The 26,080-nt window shown below is 31.2% G+C and overlaps 2 protein-coding genes across 3 annotated transcripts; both read left to right on the forward strand.

Annotated features, from left to right (window-relative positions):
* The first annotated feature begins 649 nt into the window (after nt 1-649).
* LOC119675186 lies at nt 650-2,413 on the forward strand. Its single transcript, XM_038086376.1, has one exon. The coding sequence runs from the start codon at nt 650-652 to the stop codon at nt 2,411-2,413; it is 1,764 nt and encodes a 587-aa protein (XP_037942304.1).
* Nucleotides 2,414-5,696: 3,283 nt separating this feature from the next.
* Nucleotides 5,697-24,432, forward strand: LOC119684807 (GIGYF family protein CG11148). 2 transcript variants are annotated; one of them, XM_038098932.1, is made up of 8 exons: nt 5,697-5,889; nt 15,504-15,859; nt 15,934-16,107; nt 18,234-18,489; nt 18,553-22,212; nt 23,881-23,955; nt 24,017-24,171; nt 24,228-24,431. In XM_038098932.1, the coding sequence occupies exons 2-8, from the start codon at nt 15,533-15,535 to the stop codon at nt 24,351-24,353; spliced, it is 4,773 nt and encodes a 1,590-aa protein (XP_037954860.1). In that variant the 5' UTR covers nt 5,697-5,889; nt 15,504-15,532; the 3' UTR covers nt 24,354-24,431. The 2 variants fall into 2 exon arrangements, with proteins under 2 accessions (XP_037954860.1, XP_037954861.1); XM_038098933.1 differs by having other exon boundaries at nt 5,702-5,889; nt 24,237-24,432.
* The last annotated feature ends 1,648 nt before the right edge of the window (nt 24,433-26,080 follow it).

Consider the following 26,080-nt stretch of genomic DNA (forward strand, 5'->3'; position numbering starts at 1 on the left):
AGAGAAGGTATTGGGAATCCATTGGCAAACCGACACTGATATGCTCACATTTGATCTGAAGTTTACCAAAGCGACTGAGGATGTTCTAAGTGGATATAGATTACCTACGAAGAGAGAGTTGCTACGATTGATGATGTCAATATTCGACCCTTTAGGGATGCTTACCTTTTACATTATTGACGTAAAAATTTTGTTTCAAATAGTTTGGCGAAGTGGAGTTAGCTGGGATGACGCTATTCCTAATGAGCTAGTCGATGAGTGGAACAAATGGCTGTCGCTGCTTCGCGGTGTGAAAAATGTGAAGATACCGAGATGTTTCTTCGCTACGGTTAATAAGGATTCAGACTCCATTGAATTGCATGTCTTTGTGGACGCAAGTGAGGTTGCATATGCAGCGGTGGTGTACCTAAGAGCGAAAAGTCGCAACAACATAGATGTTTCCTTGATATGTTCTAAAGCAAAAGTTGCACCATTACGACCAATATCAATTCCAAGACTGGAACTATTCGCGGCGGGATTGGGAGCACGCCTAGGAAACAACATCAAAAGGTCAATAGACTTGAAAGTGACCAGTATAACGTATTGGAGCGATTCAAAGGCTGTTCTATCGTGAATAAAATCTGACCCACGAGATTACAAACAATTTGTAATGTTCCGCATAGCAGAAATCCAGGAGTTGTCCGAGGTGGAACAATGGCGGTACATTCCTACTAAATTAAATGTTGCGGACTTGGCTACAAAACAAACTAGTAATCCAGACTTTACTTGGAAAAACCCTTGGTATAAGGGACCGAAGTTCCTGTATGAAGCAGAAACTTGTTGGCCAAATAATGTTGGCGTACAGAAATATAACGAAGATTCTGAAATCAGAAAGCAACGATTGTTGGTGGCTCATGTAGCAGAGGAGGAACCTCTCATAGATGTCTACCGATTTTCAAAGTGGGAACGTTTAGTTCGATGCATGGCCTATGTAAAAAGATTTATGTTTTTACTATCAACTGATGAAATGAAAAAGAAGAAATCTGTAAACCAATGCTTGTCAGTCGAGGAACTGAAATGGAGTGAAAATTTCTTGTACCAGACTGCCCAGTTACAGGATTACAAGAAAGAAATGACCGCATTAAGTAGAGCCGCTAATATTACTCTTTCTAAAATTAGCTCTTTGCGAAAACTTTCACCATTCATAGATGCACAGAATGTTTTAAGAATGAAAGGTAGATTAGATAAAGCCGCATGCATCGCTGATTCAACCAAATTCCCAATTATACTATCAAGGAAAAACTACATAACTAAATTGATCGTAGACTGGTATCATCGAAAATGGAAACATCTAAATCATGAAACGGTGGTTAACGAAATCTTTCAGAAATACCACATTCTGGGACTGCGTAGACTGTTAAAGCAGGTAAGAAATAGTTGCCAACATTGCAAGGTTCGTGATGCGAGTCCAAAGCCGCAGGAAATGAGTGTGTTACCAGAAACACGACTATCAGCATACTCCCGACCATTCTCACATGTTGGAATAGATTATTTTGGCCCGTATACTGTAACAGTAAGAAGACGCTCAGAGAAGCGCTATGGCGTCGTTTTTATATGCCATACGTGTCGAGCAGTGCATTTGGAGATAGCTTATAGCCTGTCAGCCAGCTCGTGTTGTATAGTGATACGAAATTTCATAGCCCGAAGAGGAGTGCCGAATGTCATCTATAGTGACAATGGAACCAACTTAACAGCAGCTGAAAAGGAGTTACGAGAATCAATAAAGAACGTAGACTTCAATGAATTACAAGCTGAATTTACAAGTCCGGAAACACAATGGGTTTTTCTTCCACCAGCTGCGCCGCACATGGGTGGAGCGTGGGAGCGGATGGTGCGATCCATAAAAACAGTGTTAGGAGCAATAATAAGCCCGCAAGCAAAAATTAATGATGAAAAGATGCATAACCTGTTCTGCGAGGTAGAATCAATCGTAAATAGCAGACCGCTCACTTATTTGTCGATTGAAACAGCAAGCGAAGAAGCGTTAACTCCGAATCATTTCTTGTTGGGGTCATCTTTCGGCAACAAGCCGCCGGGGAAGTTCGATAGTAACGACGAGCACGTGAAATCCTCCTGGAGGCATTCGCAATACCTTACCGATCGGTTCTGGAAAAAATGGATACAAGAGGTGCTTCCAACGATGACAAGATGGACGAAATGGTTTGGTAAGATAAAACCTATCGAAGCAGGTGATGTCGTCATTATTGTTGACCCAAATTCTCCTCGCTACACATGGCCGAAACGAATTGTAATTAGTGCCATTAAAGCACGGGACGGGCAGACCAGGAGCGCCATAGTGCAGACTACTCGAGGGCAATATCATAGACCTGCAGCAAAATTAGCCGTATTAGAAGTTCGTGGAGCGGCAGTTTAGAGTAAGTCGTATTCTTATTAAAGAGATACTGGGGGGAGAATGTTAGAACTACACTCCATACCCAAAGGTTAATGTTTGTAAAATGTTTGTAAACTTGCTTTGGTCGTTGCAACCGTGCAGCTATAATTAGAAAATGCAACCCAGTGCACACATGAACTGTTCCGGAAGAGGCAAGGCGGTTGTCACGACCAAAAGTAAGTGAAAAATAATTAATTTTAAGTACTAGACATGAATAAATTTGTTTTAAGATTTTAAAGCATCACATACACACAAACAACTTCGTTTTGCTATTAAAATTGGTCAACAACACCATTAATAGAAATACTTTTTAAACTACGTCAGGGTCGTATTGCTGTTGCTGCAGACATAAAAGAGATATTTTCTCAGGTTAAAATACGACCAGCCGACCAGAATGCCTAAAGATTCTTATGGAGAAGGGGTGCGAAATGGTACCGATCAAACAATATGTCATGATGTCTATGATCTTCGGAGCAGTATGTTCGCCCTATTGCCCTCAATTTGTTAAGAATCATATTGCCGAAAGTTATTACAGTCAATATCCAGAAGCTGAATCAGCCATCCATGAAAACTTTTACGTAGACGATTACGTTGCCAGTTTCGATACAGAAGAACACGCTCTACAAATTTGTCAGCAAGTGGTACAAATTAACGCAAACGCCGGCGTTAAATGTACAGAACGTCATGAATGTAGGTGAAAGTGCAGAGGCCATCTGTTTGAATCGGCAGAGCCAAACCGAGAAAATCTTGGGTATGTGTTGGAACGTGACAATTGATTTATTTCAATTCTTAACAAAATTTCATCGCATAGCTAAAGGATCTATCGAGGGTAAAAGGGTCCAACAAACCGAGAATTTTTTGGAATTGTGATGGCTATATTTGATCCATACGGCATCTAAGCGAATTTTTTACTTGTTGCCAAAGTATTATTGCAAGAAACCTGGAAAACCAGGTTACCACCTACGTTATCTCAAAAATGGTTTCTGTGGTAGGACGAATTTGCCAAAATAGGCAATATTTTTGTACCAAGATGCTACTCGCTGCATCTCAACATTACCAAAGAGGTCCAACCTGATATATGTATGGATGCCAGTCAAGTTGCATTTGCTGCAGTCATGTATTTGCGAATTTAACACCAATATGCAGTCGATGTACTTTTTGTCTGTGGTAAGACTCGCATAGCGCCTAAGAATATCCTATCCTTGCCAAGGTTGCAACTGCAAGCTGCAGTCGTGGCTACTCGATTATCAACGCTGGTGGTGAAGAGACATGAAATAAACATTCGCCGTATAGTATTTTGGACTGATTCTAAAACAGTTCTTTGTTGGGTAAGTTCAAGAAATCACCTATTCAAACCCTTTGTTGGGCATCATATAGCTGAAATATTGACCTTAATGAAAGAAGACCAATAGAGATGGGTGCCGAGTAAGATGAACCCTTTTGACGCTGCAACAAGAGCCAAAGAGGTGGCTAAAATAGACAATGACAATATTTGGTTAAAAGGGCCAACCTTATTACGTCAAGAACAAAATAGCAGGCCAATTGCTAAATTTTCGTTTCATACGGACAGAAGAAGAGATTACGACACGGATACTACTACAATATCAGGCCAGTGAAACCTTGATAGAATTTAATCGTTTCAGTTCCTTTTTAGATTTAAACATTCAGTTGCTTGCTTTCTAAGAATTGTTCAAAAATTCCGTAGAAAACGAGATCCACTATTTACAGAAGAGTGTGATCATTTGCAGTCGTTGCCACCATTACTACCAAGTGAAATCAATGAAGCCGAAAAATTTATAATGCAACTGGTACTGGGGGACTGTTTTTCGGAGGAGAAGAGTCTATTTAAGCTTCAACAATCTCTTTCCAAAAAATGCAAGCTATACAAATTAACGCCATACGTAGACAACGAAGAAATTTTTCGTGCCAGTGGTCGCCTGGAGGAAGCCCTATTATATTGCCGAAGCGCTATGTCGTCTTCGAACTAATAATGAAACACTATCAGGTTGCTTACAAACATCAAAATCAAGCTACAATTATCAACGCCGTACGCCAAAAGTTAAGGGTAATTGGTGCCAAGCCACTTCTGAAATCAGTCCAACGCAATTGTATGGAATGCTGCCTTGAAACCACCAAGCCAATGCCACCGTTAATGGGTCTGATCCCAGTCAACCGTATAACGCCGAATGTACGACAATTCTCATACACAGGTGTTGACCTGCTTGGACCATTACATGTTACTATTGGTCGTCGCCGTGAGAAGCGCTGGGCTGTCTTATCCTAATGCAACCCGTCCAGTCACCAAGCTAGCCGCTTGTCAGATTAGTGAATCTTGCGAAGATTCACGGGAGGGCGGAATGTTACAGAAAAAGCAACACTGAGCCGAATGCAGTCCTGGGAGACAGCATGATAGTTGATATGAATGACAGTTCAGAGGAAAAACGGATCTAAAAGCACACAAATGTGAAACACGTTACGCGTCGATAAAATAAAAAGAATAACAAATTGATTGTAAACGAATATATATAATAAAATAAATTGTGAATAAAATAATATTTCGGTGTTTACGTAATCGATTACAATTATTGACACTTTCAATTTTGCATAGACGCATGATTTTCAAATAACATATTTTGCTAAATCAAATGTTCGCACGAAAGAGACGATTTATTCGTACGACGAAATTCGCATACAATTGTATACTATATGTTATGAGAGACTTTTCTAATAAATCATACTACGAGTTTTAACCATATAAATTAAATATTAGTATATTTCCATATAATATAACATACCTATATGTGTATAAGGCCGTGTGCGAGTTTGAGTAAATTGAGTCAAAATTCCTAGGGATTTTTTGCAGTACACTTATGTAAATATACGTATATATATATTTATATATTGCACTTATTTATTATTTTTGGTTATAAGTTTTCAAATGTATTTATTTATTTATTAAACATCTTATAAAATTGTCACAATGGTAATACCTAATTTCCCTAATTTTTATCTCATTTATCCAACTCGATATTTACTATATCCTGCAATTTACTATAAATTTTTTCTCTTAAGGCTAATATATGTACTCATCAAATAAAATTGGTACGCTGAATATATTAGTAGAGGTAGCCCCCTGTAACCTTTCTCGAAACGGGCACATTTTTATACGGGGCAGTAATAACGTTTGTATGAGAAAAGCTGTCCAGCATGCTTACGAAATTTGTGGTAAAAGAAAATATTTTCATATTCATCCTGTAAGAAGTGCCTCGTTAAGATTCGTTAACTCTCGGTTCGTACACGTACAATTTTGGAAAAGTAAAGTGTTCCTTAAAATATTTTAGAATTTTTATTGTAAACTGCAAAAAATATTAAAGTTTCTTCATCCCCAGTTTTAGAAAAACTGTGTTTAACCAAGTTGTTGTATTCGTCTTCAACTTTATATAAAAAAAAACTTTTGCGTAAGTACCAAAAAGTTGAACAAAACGTAGTGGCATATATTTTAATCAAATGTTATCGAGAATATTTCAATATTTTTCACGATTGTTGGGGCACTTATTGCATTGAAATTTTAAAATTAACTTTAGTTTGCTATTTTGATTACACAAATTTCATCCAGGCTCATGAGTTCCTGACTTCATATTATTTTACAGGTTAAGGTGTCTAATGTTCTATTTTTTGTAGGATGGTTATAAACGCGTATGTGTGTAGATATATGTATACATGCATATGTCATTTTTGTATATAGATATTTGTTCTGTTATATAAATATATAGAATGTAAGTATGTAAAGTATAGATTTTGTTTATATATATTTATGTATCATGATATAAAAATCTACATATGTATATATATATAATGAAAAGACTCACATATCACATATCTTATAAAGTGATTATCATGTGTTCAGTAAAGTTAGATTGTAATATCTACAATATCAAGTTAAGTCGACTAAACAACTATTGAGGTAAAACGTTCATCACATATAAATAATACGAATATATATAATGGTATAAATGGTATAACAATTTGAGTTATAAAATATGGGAAATTTGACTTATAAAATATTCTAGTTGCAGTAGATGCAACATGAGTCTTTACATATCTTACATTTTGTTCGATAAAAAGTCATAGAAGAGTCATTATAAATAAAAATGTTGTTTGAAAATATTTAAAATTACATTAAAATGAATTCCTCATTGACGCATAAAATTTTTAAAATATATTCTCAAGTTGCAATAATTTTTCTATTGTGTGTAAGTAATCTATAAAGTGAAAGTTATAAAAAACCTCTTATTTTTATACATATATCAGAGGAATGAAAATAAATTTATTTATTGTGTTTTATTCTGCTATCAAACTAAACATAAACTTGATTTTTCGCTTTGTGGTTAACAGTCCATGCTTGGTATTGTCTGTCAAAACAAATAATAACGAACAAGAAAAAAATGTAATTTTAACTTAGAAGTCTTGCGCTAACCCAAAAATTTTTTACAATATTGGTTATATATGCAAAATAAGTAATTTAGTTACTTTTCTATCAAATTTTCTCATAAGTAATTGAGTTGCGTATAAACCCTTCACATCAATAAAGAGAAGAGAATATAAACCTTTCCAACATCGGTCTATTAGAAATGTAGAAAGCATTTATTAGCTTGCGAGAAGAAGCATTTAACGTTCTTCATTTGCTGGGTTTAAAAATGCTAAAGCTGACAGCAGTGTCTGTGGATTCTTGACGTAGGTCTGGGAAGTCTTGGTATTGTTTAAATCGCTGTTGAAATAATTAATATATATTAGATCTGTTTCACGAGTTACTCGTAGTAACAAAGTATACACAAGTGCATTCCAATAGTAAACTTTCGTGTAAATTTTACTTGTGTTTTACTTGAGTTTTCTCCTACGAGTAGCTCGTGGAACAGACCTATTATGTTAATCATATATTATGATGGTTCACACACTTGAAAGTTGTTTATGACTGTTACGGCTCTGGCCAGCATACTATCAAAAATTTCGATTAGATTATGAATGTTTAGAAGACCGGTGTGTGAGTGATCACAGGATAGCATCAGCAAAAAACTCATTGCAAATTGGAGCTTAATATTTAATTAAGTAAAGAATTAAGTAAAAAAAAACTTGTATGAACCACCACCGAATTAAATCTAAAAAATTAAAATGTTTAGCAAAAACGTTTTTTTTTATTTTAAAAGAACCTGAAGACCTTTTTCAAACAAATTATGAGAAACATAGCGCACCTATTAGGTGGTACATATATAACATTTGTTTGGGGGGTATTTTAAAAGATAAATATAGCACAGAAAGCATAATCCATCGAATGGTTTTAATTTATATAGTCCTGATTCTAATGATAATCTACGTTGCGGTAGTAGCATATTAAGCAAACAGATATGAGGAGTGGAAGTGATGTTGAGACACACATTTGGGGCTGAACGTACGTGACACGTAACAAGTAATTGCTTAGCACGAGGATATATAAGTGGTGCCTTTAGTTCCTTAATTCCAATAAAATCAAGCTATGTAATATATAAAAGCAAAGATATACCTCTGCAAATAACTACTATAGCAGTGTTTGCATTTATAGTATTTCTATTTCTGGCTGTTTCATCAAATAATATTTGATCTTTTCTGTTTGTTAGGATTTTAAGTAGAATAACTTGGTTACTCTTATTTATATCTGAACAACTTTTGACAACTGACAAACAAAAAAAAAATAATTCATAGACGAAAGAAACTATTTTTGCTCATGTTGAAGGTACTCTACCATAATCAACAACTGAAATATGGTTTTGTTACTTTGGTTTTAAAAATTTGGTTGAGAGCCATGTTTTTTGGTTTGATATGCCTACTACCAAAAAATCGATTAAATTATACATAATTGCCAAGAAGAATATGAAAATCGCCATGGCTGGATTAACCGTATGGTGACTGATGTCTAAAAATTAAGCATACACGATGAATTTCATTGGATATGTGATACTTTTATCAAAAAGAAAAATGAATGAGATAAGCTATTATTGGTTAAACTTTAGAACTGAAGTTAAAATTTTATTTCGTTCCATTGCACAAAATATGTTATTTATAATAACGTTCAATCAAGATAAATTTTTTTCTTTAAAAGGGTTTTCGAATAACAAAGAAAGAAATAAAGGACAAACACAAAAATTTATTTTTAATTTTATTGAAATTTGGCTGACCATACAACGCTGTTTATTGAGTATTGCAAGTACTCTTCATCATGTCTTTGGGATAATCCAATATTATTTAATTAGTTTATAGTCCGTATAAAATTTTTTGACCAAGTGCAGGCTTAGAACTCGTGCCTGTCATTAGAACGATATAACGTGTTTATCACAAACCAAGGCTGCACAACTGTCAATGCTCTAAGTTCAGTATTTGTTGTCACTTATTTTATTTAATTATGAAACTACCAAAACACTTGCCGTGTTTTCAATAAGAACAGAGCTTATAAACTACTCTATTTAGAAACACAAGCAGCAATTGAAAGTTTACTTTTGGTATTTGCCTATTATCGTTCAAAGCACCTTTTTGTAGAGACATTTTTACTGCATATTGTTTACTTACTATATGTAAAGCGAATTTTTGATTTACAAGAAGCTATGCTATTTAATCTACATACCCATTCGTTAGAAGTGAAAATATTATATTTTAACTATTGTTCTTTACTTTTACAAGTTAATATTTGAATAAAGTATTAGTAGTTAATAAAAAGTTAAAATAACTTTGAATGACAAGAAGCATTATTATATTTAAAGGGTTTTCGAATAACAAAGAAAGAAATAAAGGACAAACACAAAAATTTATTTTTAATTTTATTGAAATTTGGCTGACCATACAACGCTGTTTATTGAAAAAATTTCAATAAAATTAAAAATAAATTTTTGTGTTTGTCCTTTATTTCTTTCTTTGTTATTCGAAAACCCTTCTAAAAATTTAATAACCTTTGCAATTTTATATATATAGTTTGTTTTTTGAAAAATAAAACTTTCTTATCACAAACAAAAAATAAACAACGCGTAAATACCCTTTATAATAAGTAATTTGTTAACAAAACAGTCTAATTAATTATGAAACTCCAAAAACAAAAAAAAATATTTTCTAATGATAACATAAAATAAAAACTACTCCGATTTACGAATTCGCAAACAGCTTTTAAAAATTTATTTTCAAAATTTTCCTAATATGAGAACAGACCTGAACAGCTTTATGGGAAAAAGTTTTACTGAATAAGATGCTTAAAGACAATAACATTAAACTAATTTTTAATGTTAGTAGAATTTCTGATTTTACATCTAGTACCCATTCAATAGACTTGCTTATATAATCATCTCGCTCTTTGGCCGCCATATAAACAAATTAGGATAATCGCAACAAAACTTGTTTTGCAAAAAGTAAATAAAAACATTTAAATAACTTTGAATTTTACTACGAAACATTTTGATATGGCAACGCTCTTTTAATAGTAGAGAAGCATACGCAATAAACGAAAACGTTGTGATTTAATTAGTTTTACTTGTCTTTTTTTTTAAGACTAGACTAGTATGCGTTTAGTATATTAAAATTTACTTTCCGATGCATACATTTTAGTGGTTCACATTTGGGGAACGTCTATTTCTTACTTTGAGATGATCACGTGAAACAGCCTATTTGCGCTGCTCTTTACTACATTTGTACAACTTTATGAATAATTTACTTGTTCAAATATTCGATGTATTTTAACATTATGTGTAAATATGTCGCAAGTCAGATGGTTCATTTTGCATGAAGATTTCTTTTATTCCTCAAAACTATTCACAATAGCACAAGTTTTTTACTGTGTAATATGTACTACGGCAACTTGAATTTTAAAACATATGTTCAGTAAACATTCATAATAGACTGATTTTTAAATTTGGCCGTAATAAAACTTACGTCTTAAATTTTTTTGCAAGTAAAACCTAATTTTGAGAGTTTTAAGAGCATTGCTGTTTTTTTTTTTACTGAATATTTTTTTCCTACTCTGAAAGAAAAGATTACGACTAGAGTAGCAAAAAATACTTGCAACGTACGAACGTAAATATGAGAAGCAACAACAATGCTCTTAAAATCTTGAAAAGGTGCATCTTTTTAACACATGTCGCTTAAAAACTTATATGCAAAGCAAAAACAAAATTAAGTGGACAAAAATAAGTCCACTTTCCTGAAACCGTTTAACGAATAAGCCTCTCGCACTACAATGGCGCCAAATATTAAAACCGATCTATTGTGAATGATTTTTTGGAGGAAAATGGTAAATTCCAGTCAGATAACAGAAAAGTTTGTCTATGATTTATAACTATTGCGAGTGTTGAGTAAATTTAAGTATTTTAAAAATGTAAATTTAAAATAATTTTTTTAATAAAATTTGTGATGATTTTCCGAATAATTTTTTATTAAAAAATGCAATTAATGAATAAATACAAAATATAATCATTTTAATAAATGCAAAAAGTTATAGACAATTGCAAGAAAACTAAAACAGTATTAAATACTGCTCATTTAGCATTAACTAGTGATGTTAGAAGTTTGAAAATTATATAAACGAATTAATTGACGATCTTGTATTGCCTTCTGAAGAGCTAGAGCTATCAAAAATTTTAAATATTTGGTCAATGTGCCGCTCGCTTTGGATCCTCCTTATTTCTTTATTTTTCTCCGTTATAATTGGATAAAGCCTTAAAAAAATGTATACTTTTATGTCAATTCAAATATAAGTTAAAATGCTCACCAAGAACTTTTTTGTGTCATTCATTTTATTTTATTTTTGTATGTACATGTATTTATCAATCACAAATTTGTTGTTTAAAATATTTTTACTTGTCATATGTTTACTAATTTAGGCAGTGATGCCAAGTTATTCTTAAACAATCACAAGAGGTACTATTAGAGCATTCATACAACTAGAGTTAGGTTTTACTCGCAAAAAATTGTAAGACTTAAGTTTCAGTGCAACCAAATTCAAAAATCTGTATTGTGAATGTTCAATGGAAGTATGTTGTAAAATTTCTATCATGGCTTAAAATCATATGGACATTTCATATACTATTAAATTCAACCACATAAATAAATTAATTTAAATATATAAAATAAAAATGCTTACTATTGCCTTTCTAATATTTATTTTGTTTTCTTCTATTTAAATTAAATAATTTTTAATGTTTACAATTTTTATATTTCATATTGAACACAACACTACAAAAAACATATGTCAAAAACAAGCACTTAACATATTTTAAAAGTGATGCCAATTTGTTTCAACCAGACTTAATGATGTGTTTTTACAACTCTGAAAGAAAAAATTACGGCTCAAGCTAAAATCAACTTGATTTTGTAGAGATTGCGATTCAATTTTATTTTCAACTGCTAAAATTCTCATACAAATCATTTGATTTCAACTTGTTTTGCTATCGAGTTCAAGAATAATTCGAAATTGCAGCTAAAATTACAATCAAAACCCTCATGTGAATCCAGTATAAGCTTAACTCGATAATCAAACTACAATAATACGTCGTCGTGTGAATAGATATTTTTGCTTTTTATTAATTCCCAGCCCCGCCTCAAGGCGGGCTTTATATAAACGGCTATCAAAGGTTTATTTGGTTATGTTTTTAATATTTTTTTGATGTTAGGAGCTAGATGAAGGGTCATATCTCTTTGCAACATTTAAAATATTGCAATACTCTGTTCCTAATCATATTTATAACTATGTGAGCTAAGAATTCACTGCATTTGGAGCAAAATATTATTTTGCAAATAAAAAATCTAGCATTACAGGGTGAATTTCAGATGTCTGACTAAAATTTTAATTTATATTTAATGTTGTTGTTTTTGTCTGTTGATTAAAAAAAACTATTTTCGCTTTTTTTATCTGTCATGTCTGTTAAAATTAAACTAGATTTTAAACAGAAATTTACTGTTTTTTGCAAAATGTTTTTAAAAATCTTTTGGATTTTAGGAAATACATCTTAATTACCACATTAAATGATGACAATTAACCCATATCGGCCCGACTGGTAATTTCACTTACCAGCACTTTAATCGAGTATATATCTTCGCATATAATAGTTATCTTTTATATTATTTTTTTGTTTATTTTGAGAAAACAAATTAAAGGAAATTATATTCCAATTAATTGGATCCAAATGGGTGACATTTTTCCAGAACTCCAAAATAAGATAAATTTACAATTAAATAAAAAAAATTGTTGAAATAAAATAAATAATTATTAATTTCAGTAATCATTAAACCTATTATATATATCAGTACCGTATTGACTCAATATGCTTAAAATTTATGAGTATAGTTCACTGGTAATTTTATTTACCAATGGGCCGATATGTATAGTAATTTTTCATTTAAACAAGCATGTTAGAGCTAATAACTTTTGCTTCCGAACTGATGTGTACCAGACTCCAAGTTCAAAAATTGTTCGTAAGATATGGATTTGTGATAAATGTTAAAAGAAAATTGCTTAACACTTAAAGAGGTGATGTCTTTTTTAGAAACAGAAAATAGTAATGATGAAGTAGCTAGGAGAATACAATTCAATGCTGTTTATATGCCGTATAATGTCGGCGAAGTTAGTGATGCCGAGCAAACTGATGACGATGTCATAGAGGAACATGCTACAGTTTCGTTAGATATTGCTGGTCAGCTTGAGTTTCAGTATGAATCAATCGATGAGAATTCCCTCTTATGGTGAATTATCAGAAAATATTGAAGTGAAAGAATACAAGCAATTATTGAAAAGTTAGGTGTGTATTTTATTTGTTTGATCAGTATTACATTGCATATTTGATACAAATGATGAAGGTGATGGTGCAACTGCCTTTGATTGTAAAAATGAGGTATTAGCCATACGTTGGAAAGACAATGCACTGGTTACAGTTTCCACTAATCATAGAAAAGTAAATCCACAAAAAACATAAACATTATGATCGCTCTAAAAAGTTACAATCAAAGTTCCAAATGCAATAGTGGAATAAACTAGCATATAGTTGGGGTAGATTTGCACGATAACGCTTTGGGCAATTATCGAATACCCATGCAATCAAAAAAATCGTGGTGGGCTCTGTTTATAAATTAATTAGGTAATATGATGGTGAATGCTTGGCAACCCCATGTTATTCCGACATTTAGCATGTAGGTATGTTGATTTCTATTAAACAAAATTCAGAAATTAATTTTAATAAAAAAAAAGTTCAAACAAACTTAGGGGTTTTTCGAATATTTTGATCAAAGTAGTGACAACACTTTGTGCGCTATATTCTGTTTATATGTTGTTGCAAAGTATTTGTTGGTTATGTAGAGAATCTGACTTCATTATTATGAAATGGAATTTTGCATCCAAAATTTCGAGTTACTCTACCTTTAATAGCAATTCTAAATACTCCCAGGAAACAAGTATTCCCACGCTATTCCCAAGAACACAACTCCCTTATTCTGAATTGCTTGGGAGACAGCAGTTTCAAGTTTGTTTTGTTAAATTTTGGCAACCATGGCACTTTTGAATGACGAAAAGTGCGAAAATGAGCAAAAGAAAGAAAAGAATTGCGCATCATATGTTGATTTAAATGTAAAAATCGCATTATTTTTCTGCTGCACAAATTGTGAGAAATAAATAAAATGAATATTTTATAAGTAAATAATAGAAAATTTTTACTTTATTTATTTATTTTATTATTTAAATATGTATATAATTTATTATTTCAAAGTAAAATGTCTTTTTTATTACTTGAAATGATCAATTTAACTAAAATTTAAGTTCCTCTGCAAAATTCGTATTTATTTTTATAGTTAGGATAGAAATGTACTTAAATTAATAAACTGTAATAATAGTTTATGATTGTGCGGATGAAAAAAGAAGCAATGTTTTACCTGCACATAATTGCAAAAGTTTATTTTAACGTATTCTAGGAATCCCATTCATTTCAGAATATGGGTTTCTTTCATTATCTATTGTTTTAAATAACAATAGTTAATACTTTAACTTGTGGAAAAAACCCTAGTGGATAAAATAAATAAATAAAAATTTAAATATATTACATTTCTAATAATACTTTTATTATAATAATAATTTTAATAAAATATATTATTAAAGAAAAATTTAGCTATATTAAATTGATTATAATAATTATATTTAAACAAATTCGAAAATCTAATCAACCAATATTAAATTTATTATAATAATTTTATTAAAATATATTCAAAAATCTGATCATTATAAGTTACTTTCATATTAAATAAAACTATTTTTAATACAAAACAATTTAAGTTTAAAACAATCTGCTTGGGAAAGAATTTGTGCAAAATTGGAAAAAAATTCCTATTTACATATGATTCAGAATAGACAAATTGGGAATAGGGAACCAAAACTCCCATTTCCAAATAATTCAGAATAGCAAAATTGAGAATAGGGAACAAATTCCCATTCCCACACGATTCAGAATAGGGCTAAATACCTTTACCTTATTACTACCTTTAGTCATCATTAACTCGCCTATATTGATAGCATTATCGTCATTTCTTTGCTAATTTATTTTCTTTACATTTTAAAAATGTATTTCAAAACCTAAGCTAACCTATCCTCCGTAATCAATGTTCTTAGGACGTGTGCGAGTTAGGGTAAGTTGCGTTCTAAGTGAGGGAAATTCTAAGTTGAGCTGACAATGTAGTCATGTGTCGATACGTGTTGATAAATGGTTAAATGTGTGCAGTACAAAAAATCCTAAAAAATCTCCCATTTGGTTTAGCACCAACTTAGCCTAACTCGCACACGTCCTTAATATCAATATGGTTATACTTGGGTTCCACTGTGCAAATACAAATGATCAATATTTTTATTTATAAAAATCGTTAAAAAAGATATTTTGGTATATTTTATACAAGAGAAATTGAATAGTAGCTATGTAAATAGTTTCAAAAAGTCAAATATTACTAAATATTATGTATTACAATATAAGCAATTTAAAAAAAATATAACTTTTTACTCAGAATAATTTTTCTAAAATTATATTTTTAGGAAACATAACTTTAACATTGTGTTTAAAAATGACAGATTCAATGAAATTTGGACCAGAATGGTTAAGAAATATGTCTACAGATTCTAACATTGCCAGTAATATTTCTGTTAGTAACAACTCAAATATTGGAATTATTAGTACAATGAATTCAAATCATGGAGCATCTTCTAAGAATTTATTACCAGAATTTCGATATGGGCGTGAAGAAATGCTTTCTCTTTTCGATAAAAATTGTAATATGCCAGATGTTTTACCTATGTATAAAAAGCTTTTTATAGAAAAAGTTCAATATCCGGTTGCGTTGCTACCGACATCTGACGATGAAATGATACTGCAGGGCATTTCCGCACCTACGGTAAATAAAAAATTATTGCATATAATAATTGCATATACCTTTTTAATTGGAAATTTAATTTCGAATATTTGTAGCAACGTTCGATGTGGGTGCGACGTAGCCCAGTTGGATTTAGTTCCGTCGCTAGAGGTGGTGCACGCGGTGGAGTTGCCGAGAGGGGTCGAATGCGAGGAAAATCACTGTACCATTCAATTTATCAGCGACAATCAGTTTTGGTGGATGAGGACACTCGTACACAAGTATTGAAGGTATTTAAAAGATTACAAGTATTGTTCGTTGTTTTTGCATTTAAGTACGGAGCAAAATTTGATTTCATTAACATTGAAGATGTCTTCTATGACACCAACTAAATTTTTTTTATTTTAGTTAGAATTAAAGTTAGAAATAAAATATAAACGTGTGCAATAACAAATTTTGTTATAGCAATGTCTAAATTATTTCATAACATATTAAGGCGATATAACTCAATCAAAAATTTCACGAAATGGAACTAAAGTAAAGAGTGTTTTTTTCAGTGTTTGGTTTTTAAAGCGGACTACACTACATTGAAATATGTTAATGTCAATAAAAATGACTATTGAAAATAAAATGTGTGTGTGCCGTGGCTCTAACGAAATGTGAAAGTCCAATTTTCAAGAAACTGAATTTGTATACCAGTGACTTCACATATCATCATAGAAAATAATTCAGAGGGGTAAGATTATATGATCATGGAACTCAATTTGCTGGGAGATTATTATGCGGTCAACGAATGTTTTCTGTAACAATCAGAATGTGTATGCTGTCTTGTTGAAATGAATGAGTTTTTGCACATTAGTTGGGAAATAAGAAAGCAATTTATCTGCATCTGTAGCATGTAACTTGCAATCTGTAACATTGACAGTAACTTTCCAATAGGGATCATCTTCAAAGAATAGGAACCAATATAAAAGACAAAAGTCTATTTATGGGGAAATTACAATTTAAATTATTTGTAAATTATCGAACTGGTTCGCGTTTGTAAAGAATTGCCAACTTAAAAAAGAATCTTTTCTAAAGATTCTGCTCTCATCAACAAATGACAGCAATAGGAGCTTATAGTTAAAGTATCAATAATGTAAGATAAAAATAATTGTATTATATCAGCATATCCTCAAGAATAGAAAAAGGTAATATAAGCCAACATAGCCGCTTGGTTCACAAACTGTTGACTTCAACTGATCCGGATGAAGTAAAAAAGTAACAACAATTGCCCAATTAGTCAAATATGGCCGCGTCATTTTCAAAGTGGAATTGATTTTTAAAGACCATAAGAAAAAGCAGATAGCATCAAACAATACATTCATAGTATATTTGAATTACTCAACTATTTGGAATAGTAATCAGTTTTACCTGATATTCATGACAATCAACATTACTAATGGAAAGAACATCAAGCTGGAGATGTTCAGTCCTAGGCTATAGTCGACCTCACTGATGTTACATCTGTTGTGGCACGGACTAGTGTATTAATGTGGCGACAAAAGAAATCGACAAGGATTTCGTTCATTGGGACGTCATTTATATGTCAATCTATGTGGTACGAAAGAAGACATTGTTTTGAAAGTAGCTCGTTATGTCCTTAATAAGTAGCATTGTCAATTCCGCCTGTGGTTGGTTAACATGCGTCATACGATGAAAACCGGTCAAAACGCGAAGTGCTAATTTGTGACAGATTTGGATATTATTTAAATGTGTCTCTTGTAGACGCAAATCCTGTCCAGCAGGGTTTCTTTGTCTTTATAATGAAAGAACAGATCGCAAATTCTTTTAGCATATTGTTGCGACTCTTCAACCGACCGCATCCAGCGGTCGTATGTGCAGAAAACGGAAGCAAAATATAACATATTAAACAATGAGATACTTGTACTTTGAATTGCTTTACCATTCACTGTATATTCTGGACTGATTCCTAGCAACTGTAACCTGTTTCTATCTAAAAAGAATGTTTCGTGGAAAGGTGTTTGGTGCCAATAAACAAGTGATTGCGAACACTTAAGCTCTTCAAAAAAGGCTATTTTATCTTAGAAGTACTTGATATAAAAGCTTGTGGAATGTGTTTCGATAAATAGATAGAATAGCGGCACGCATTATTCGGAATTGAAAATAAATTATATAAATTATAGCCCAAAGTTAAAAAATCATATATGAATATTATTTGTATAGAAAACTTAGTAAGTAAATAGTACAAAATAGATTTGTAGTAAAGCTATGTAAAGGATATTAAAATTAAGCGAACTCCAAATTTTTAAACGTGTTTTTAGATATGTATATAACTAAATTTATGTTAAAAATTAATAATGTAAGCATTTCTTTCTGAAATATACTCTTCATACATATTTAATACCTTTTAAAGGTTGATAGAAATTGGACGGAACGAAATGGAGAATCTTTGGGTAGTACCAGCGGGAACATAAATATTGGTCTGGATTGGAATGGTTCGCCGGTTACAAGTCCTCGCAAAGAAATATCAAATCATACAAGGAATATGGAAAATTGGCGAAGAAATCGTAATGATAGTGTGTTGGGAGATAATAATACAGGGTTAAACAACAGCGATGGATGGCGTAGTTGTAATAATTCAAATGGCTTCGGAAATTCAAACCGTTGGGGTAAGAATTTATTTTTATTTTTCATAGCTTATATTACCTATTACCTTACTTTTTATTTCTAAGGGCGCTCTACAAGCTGGCGAGAAGATGAAACTTCTGCGCCCAGTACAGATATTGTGTACGGTAGTGGAAATATTGCTGTACAAAGATCATACTCATCTATAGCTACAACTTATTCAGAAAAAAACGGTATAAAACATCCTCAAAACAGTAGTAATTTTGCTAACTGTTTTGCAAATCGTATTAAGGGTAACACAAATAATATCATCGGAAACAACAAACAATGGAAAAACAGTTCTGAAATTGAAAATGCTGGTGTTACTGATGATAATTTGCCAGAATGGGCTATAGAGAGCCCTATAGATAGTGGAGGTACTTTCGATTCTAGTGGAGCATTTCATGGTTCTGTTGAAGAAGAAAGTTCACCAATCACAATGTATCAAAAAAATGCAAAGCAAAATAGTTGTAAAGATTCTAAAACCAACGATAATTTAGTAAAAAATGATTTTCTTGCTATGCAAAATGAAATTATTAAAACTCAAATTGTAGAAAACAATATCAATACTTCAAAATCTAACATGAATATTGGTTTGGAAAAAAAGAAACTATCGGAAGTCATTGAATCAACTGAAGAAAGCATAGAAAGTTGCCATCAAAATAAACTGCCTGAAACACTTTTATCAAAAAGTGTTAGTGATGATATACCTATACCATCAGAAGCTTTAGGCAACATTCAGAACTCCTTAAGTAATGAGTTTTCAGATCGAATGAAACAGGTTGCTGATGACATGGTAGAAAAATTAATTATGGATGACGACACAAGTACTAGTAATAAAAACATTGAAATTGTTACAGATAATGAAGGAAAATCTAACAATTCATTAATTTCAAATTCTGTGACAATAATGTTAAATGAAACAGCACAACTTGGTAGTCAGCAAATAGACAACGTGTCTTCAACTCCTAATACTATCGCAAAAGAGGAAACTAAAACAATGCCTGCATATAATAATGTAATGCCAACTGATATTTCGTCGTTACAACATAATCTAAAACAACAGGTGATGACGTTAACACCTTCCACAAGCACTTTAAGAAGTATGCATAATGCAGAAAATAATAGTTCAAATTATGATTTATGGTATTACCGCGATCCACAATCAAAAGTACAAGGGCCATTTACTGCAATAGAAATGACCGAATGGTATCGCGCAGGTTACTTTAATGAAACTCTTAACGTACGAAGGGTTTGTGATACTAGTTTTAGAACTTTAGGAGAATTAATTAAAATATGCCATGGGAATATGCCATTTACGAACAGTCAGTTTATACCGATAACCACTAATACAGACCACGTTTCAGTCGTAAATTCTCTCCCAGTTATCTCTCAATCGCATGATAAAGTACAGAATTCGGTACATAATGATAATAGGGAAGAATTAAAGAATCAAGTAACATCAGCTGCAAATTCTTTATGTGTTGCTGTTAAAAATAAAATTAATTCCGTTGATATCTCGCAGGTACTAAATATACATTTTCAAATGTTACAACAAAATTTTATTCGTCATCAAGAAATGTTGATGTTAAATGAATTAACAAAAAACGAATGGTTTTTAACCTCAAATCCAACTGAAAAAGATGCAATAATTCAGCAGAAATTACAAAGTATTGTGTTACCAGAATATTTAACAAGTTTATCTGTATTAAGCAATGCTTTAGTGGAACTCAATCCGTGTGCTGGTAATCAGCTTTTTAGTGCTATTGCCGAAAGTTTGAAAAAAGATCAGTTATTTGCAGCTGGTAGCCAAGAAGCAATGAGTTCGAATAGTAACACATATGCAAATATGAATGACTATATATTAAATTCTTTAACCCAACATCAACATAATCAATTTCCTCATGGTGCTTTTTCTGACATAACAGAAAATAATGAGCATAATTGTGGAAAAATTACACAAAACATTGGTGATTTTTCAAGAAACAGTAACGAAGCAAATATGCGCGTACTGCAAAGTGGTTATCCTCGAATAAATTTCCAGCAGAAGTCGCAAACTTATTTAACTAGTCCAAATCAAAATGATTATAATAACTCTCAGCAATTGATAGCTCATCATATTCCACATGCTCCTATGATTCAGATGTGGTTGCCACAATCAAACATGTCAAACTCTAATTTACCAATGGATCTAATAACACAACCTGTTCAGCATCAACCTAATCAATGGTCTACTGGCCCACTTGTAGGTATACCTAATTCAATGATTACAAACACGCCAGTGAAAAATAACCATAATTTATCAAAAATGCTTTCTAATAATACGTTATGGGATGTGAATTATATAGAACAGAAACAAAAAGAAAATATAAATACTAAAACTAACGAAGAATCGAAAATTTTACAAAGTGTATCAGATGAACAAGAAGTATCTAATGAAAAAAAAAGTATAAATGAACAACACATACCACCTCTACCGTCAAATATTGAAGTAGATAATATTCGATTAATTGAACCGAGTAACCTTAATCAAAAGCAAAACAATAGTGCTGAAAAAAATCAATTGAAAAAAAAAAATAAACATGAAATTTTAACTAATACAGCCGCTATGGCAACATCAATGATAACTTCAGCTTCCAAAAAAAAAGATGAACAAGTATTAACTAAAAAATTTGAGGAAGAGAAACGTAAAGATGTTACAGATGAAAAAAGACGTCAAAAGGAAGATAAGAAACGCCACCAATATATTGAGGAGAATCGACGTCAGTTGCTTGAAGAAAAAGAGCGTCAGTTACAAATTCAAGCACAAAGGCGCAAAGCTTTATTGGGAAATATTGCTTCAGCAACTGGAGCAGCAACAACAACTTTAGAAATCAATAAAAATAGTAAAGAACCTAAACGAGTTCCGACCTCAATAGCACCTTGGTCTTCCCAAAATACTGTAAGCGGTCAAACAGGTCCTGGTTTAGCTGAAATACAAAAGGCAGAACGAAGAGAACGTCGTGCTGACCAGCAGCGACAAACAGAAATGTTAGAAAAACAAATTCGGGCCAATGCGGCAGCTGCTGCTGAGGCTAATGACGTTATGCGTAAATGGAATGCTTCCCCAATACCTGTCAAAAGTTTTGCTCAGATTCAAGCTGAGGAAGTAAAACGTTTAGCAACCGAACAGCAGGAGTTTCAACGTCGAAAAGAACGCGATCAGAATTCTTTATATTTACCTACCCCAAGCGGGTCACATTCTAGTAACACATCTGAAGGGAATGTTAAAAGTTCACCGATTTGGAACAATCCTAAAATATGGGGCTCAACTGCTAATGCAGCTGGTTTTTGGGAAGAACCACTTAAATTGAGCGCATCAAATACTTCTACAGATTCTGGCAACCATTCTTCAAACTCAGCGAAGCAAACTGGAACATCATCACAAAAGGTTACCAGTAATAATCAAGGAGTACTTGCATCGAAACCTCTAAAAAAGAGTCAAACAGTTACAATTATGCAACACAATGGGCAAAACTTATCAGGAAAACAAATGAAACCAGTTTCTCAACAACAAAACAAAATTGCTGCGCCATCTAAACAAAATGTTAAATGTCAACCACAAAAATCTGAAACGGAGAGGAATAGAAAAAATAATGGATTAGATACAAGCAAGGGTGATGATTACCAAAATGAATTTACTAATTGGTGTATAAAAAGCTTAAACAACATGAACACTAAAGTTGATGGTATGTATACATAAGTAACTGCTACTTTAAAATTATTTCTAAATTACAGTTCATCTTTGTAGTAGAACATATATTGTTCAATTAAACCAGAAAGTTAAGCAATCTAGAATCAATATATATACATGGCACATTTTGGTATTAAAATTTCATTTAATAAGAATCACCTCTTTTTTAATTGTACTAATGAATATCCAATGTAAGCGTCTCATCATCATACTAGTTGTGATAATCCTTGAAGAATTTAAGATTGTCAAACAACAGATTTTCATTTTTGTCAATTTTGTTTTTATGTCCTGTTAGAGTTGAGTAGGAAGAAAGGAGATTTTTACTTCAAATAAAAGCAAACTTAAAATAAAATTCACACAGCTTTTCATGTAGGATTTATAAAAGTATATCAATTTTTTTCCTTATAAAAACCAAAAATGTAAATGTATACGAAAATTAAAATCAAATTTATAATTGATGAACATTTAAAGTGTGTAATATATAATTTTTGAAATAGTGCAACAAAAGTGCATTATAAGACCGTAACTTAAATAAAAATCGCCGAATAACTGTTGAGGCGAGTAATAACTTACGCATTTTGAGGATTAGTAGTAAATAAATCATCTAAATCAGTGAAATGATTTTATTGCACTTCAGAACCAATAACTTCTATACTATTAAACAATTGCTACCAATTTTTTATAGCCCTATGACATGAATTGTGGAATCACAAAGGTCACAGTTCCAAATAGAATTATGGATCCCATATGGGTTGTTAAAAACAAGGCATTGATTTTTGGAAAGAAATATACAATTAAAATAATTTCCGATTTTAGGAAATGACATCCTTAAAATATTTTCAGTAGCATTTAATTTACTAAAAACAAACGAAAAAGCATTTAGAAGCAATTCCACAATCATCTACTTCCGATATAAAAATTGATATAGATGATTTTTTTAAATTTATATCCGCTTTGAAATACAGTCCTAGTCAAAATTATTTACACAAGGAACAATTTCGTACATTTCCACTAAAGCAGGTATTTGTTGTTGTTTAGCTTTATCTATCCAGAACCAAAAAAAAAAAACAGGAATTACAAAGATAACGGTTCATACGACAGAAATAGAAAGAAATGCACTGATGCTTATTAGTTGTCAAAAGTATTTACACACATTTTTTTTTTGCGTAGTACTGTAGTAATATTTAGTCATTAACAAACGCTAAGCAAAAGAGATATATGACTTCATCAAAGTAGTAAAAGATATTTTGAATAATGAGCTTAATTCGTAATTTCGAAATTGCTTTAAAATCTTGAACGTGGTTACTGCTAAATTGCTATAAATAGAGTACTGTATTTAGAAATAAACCTGGAAAATATCAATTTTGTTTCATAATGTATTATAAATAGAAAACAATAAATATGCTTTAATTGATCTTGATCTTATCTATTACGATATATATAACAATATTGCTATAATTACAAAAGTCCACTACTCCATTTCAATTAATTAGTATGTAGAACACATTAATATTTTTTAAATTAATTTGTTGCAAATTATCGAGACGGATAATTAATTACAATTATAAGTAACTTGTGATACCGTTGTTTGCATTTTAATAACATTTTTTATGCAATGAAACATTTTCTGCTTTTACAATATGTTTTTTTTTTGTATTTTCAGTACCTACATTTGTTACATTTTTACAGGACTTAGAATCTCCTTATGAAGTGAAAGACTATGTGCGTCTATATTTAGGTAAGTCAAATTTGTTTAATTTTTGCTACATTGAAAATAATTTTAATATGAACGTCAAAAGGTGAAAATAAGGAATATAATGACTTTGCCAAACAGTTTCTTGAACGGCGAAGCAGGTATAAAAATTTACAACGTGCGCAAAATGCACATAATGATGATATGTGTAAACCTGCACCAGCTATAACTCCATCGGGAAACGATAATGCAGATAATAAGGTTCAGTAATATACAAATATAAAAAAGAAACTTGCATTTATTTCTCTTGTAATTAGGGCAAACAGAAGCGAATGAAAAAAAATAAAATGACAAAACTAGATGCTCGAATACTTGGGTTTTCTGTAACTGCAGCGGAAGGGCGCATTAATGTGGGAGATCGAGATTATGTTGATGCACCTTAGGACACGTTTAGCACATTACAGTTTAACAATTGTATTTAAATATCTATATATATTATAATATATATATATATATATATTTTGTGTTATACATATTATAATTTATATACATTATAATGTATTATGTGTGTATAGTATATATAATACATGTATATTATATATATGTAGATATATTATATAATTTTTTCCTTTCTAGACAATTGTTAACAGAAATTAAAGACATTTAAATATATTTCGCTTTCACTAGAAAAAGAAATGAAAAAGTATATGTAAATACAAAAGATTTTTATATTTGAAAATATATATAATAGTCTCATGTAATGAGAATGTTTGTGTATAATATGTTCTAAAATGAAGTTTGCTCTTCACGTTTTATAATTTAGTATAAGGATATATCTTTACACATATTTACAAATGTATACAACAAACTTTAAAATAAACTGATGAACTATTACACATTGTTTACATTATTTTATGAAACCAAATTGAAATTGTGGTTTTATCGCCCAAATCTTAAATGCGGAAATAATATTTATAAAACCTTAATTTAAAAAATATTAATTATGTCATTGAATTGAAACTCAAAATTGAATTTGTGTTTATATATGGTATTAAAGAAAGTTTAATAATATTGATCATTTAATTAATAAGGATTAATATATTTTATTCAATATAATTTCAACCATATAATTAGTTAATGCTTATAAATAATTTATTAATAAAAATAACTTTAAAAAATTAATGGTCAGAAAATACTAGTAGTTATAAATACTTGTATTAAAAAGGTGAATAGTGATGTCATCTGGAAGAACGGCATCATTTAATAAAATTTAATGTAAGCGAATATTTTATCTTCTCTTATTTGAGTTGTTAACAAATTTTGACTAATTACAGATATTTAATTCTGAAGTTGTTAAAAAACTTTTCATAAATGCAAATGTTTAAATGTGAAGTTTTTTTAATCAATACTTGTGAAAATCTATAATAATTTAGCATAAACAACCGTTTTTATCTATCGATTATAATTATACCCTAAAATCGAACACACTGAACCAAAGTTTCTATTTAGAATAGAATAATTTTATTTCAATCAAATTGGCAAACCAAACTAGGAAACTTGCTAAACTCTCAGCATTCTTACTAAATATTTCCGTAAATATTTTTAAGCATAAACTCCTGAACGAAGGCCAAATTTTCTGCAACGGCTTGAGAGACTTAGAAGATTTTGAAATAATAGACGAATTAAGCTAACAAACCTGTTTGACCAAAAAACATACTAATGAACGTTTAACAGAAAAAGGACTGAATGTATCAACGTTTTAGTCAGCAGCTCGTCCAACTGACATCAACTTTGGATAGCAAAAATCCATATGCAGTGACATTAGAAAAAATAAAAAGCATGTGTTTGAAAAGTGACATTGAATTGTGTAATTCGTTGCTTATATAAAATGTAATATTTATTTGAAAATGAGTAATGCTTTATTACTATAAAAAAGGTAAAACGACTGCAAAAACATCTCAAAAATTATATGCGGTTTACGGTGAGAATGCAGTGAATATCATACCAACTCCTGGTTTAATTGCATCTGTTCCATTCGAGCCATTCACTGCAAAAACCGATGAAATTTTGCAAATTATGGAGCAAGACCAACACGTAAGCTGTCAGGAGATAGCGGATGCATTAAACATCAACCGCATGAAAAAGCAAACCACATAAAGAAGCTCGATAT

The sequence above is a fragment of the Teleopsis dalmanni genome, chromosome 2, assembly GCF_002237135.1.
Source record: "Teleopsis dalmanni isolate 2A chromosome 2, ASM223713v2, whole genome shotgun sequence".
Taxonomy (NCBI): domain Eukaryota; kingdom Metazoa; phylum Arthropoda; class Insecta; order Diptera; family Diopsidae; genus Teleopsis; species Teleopsis dalmanni.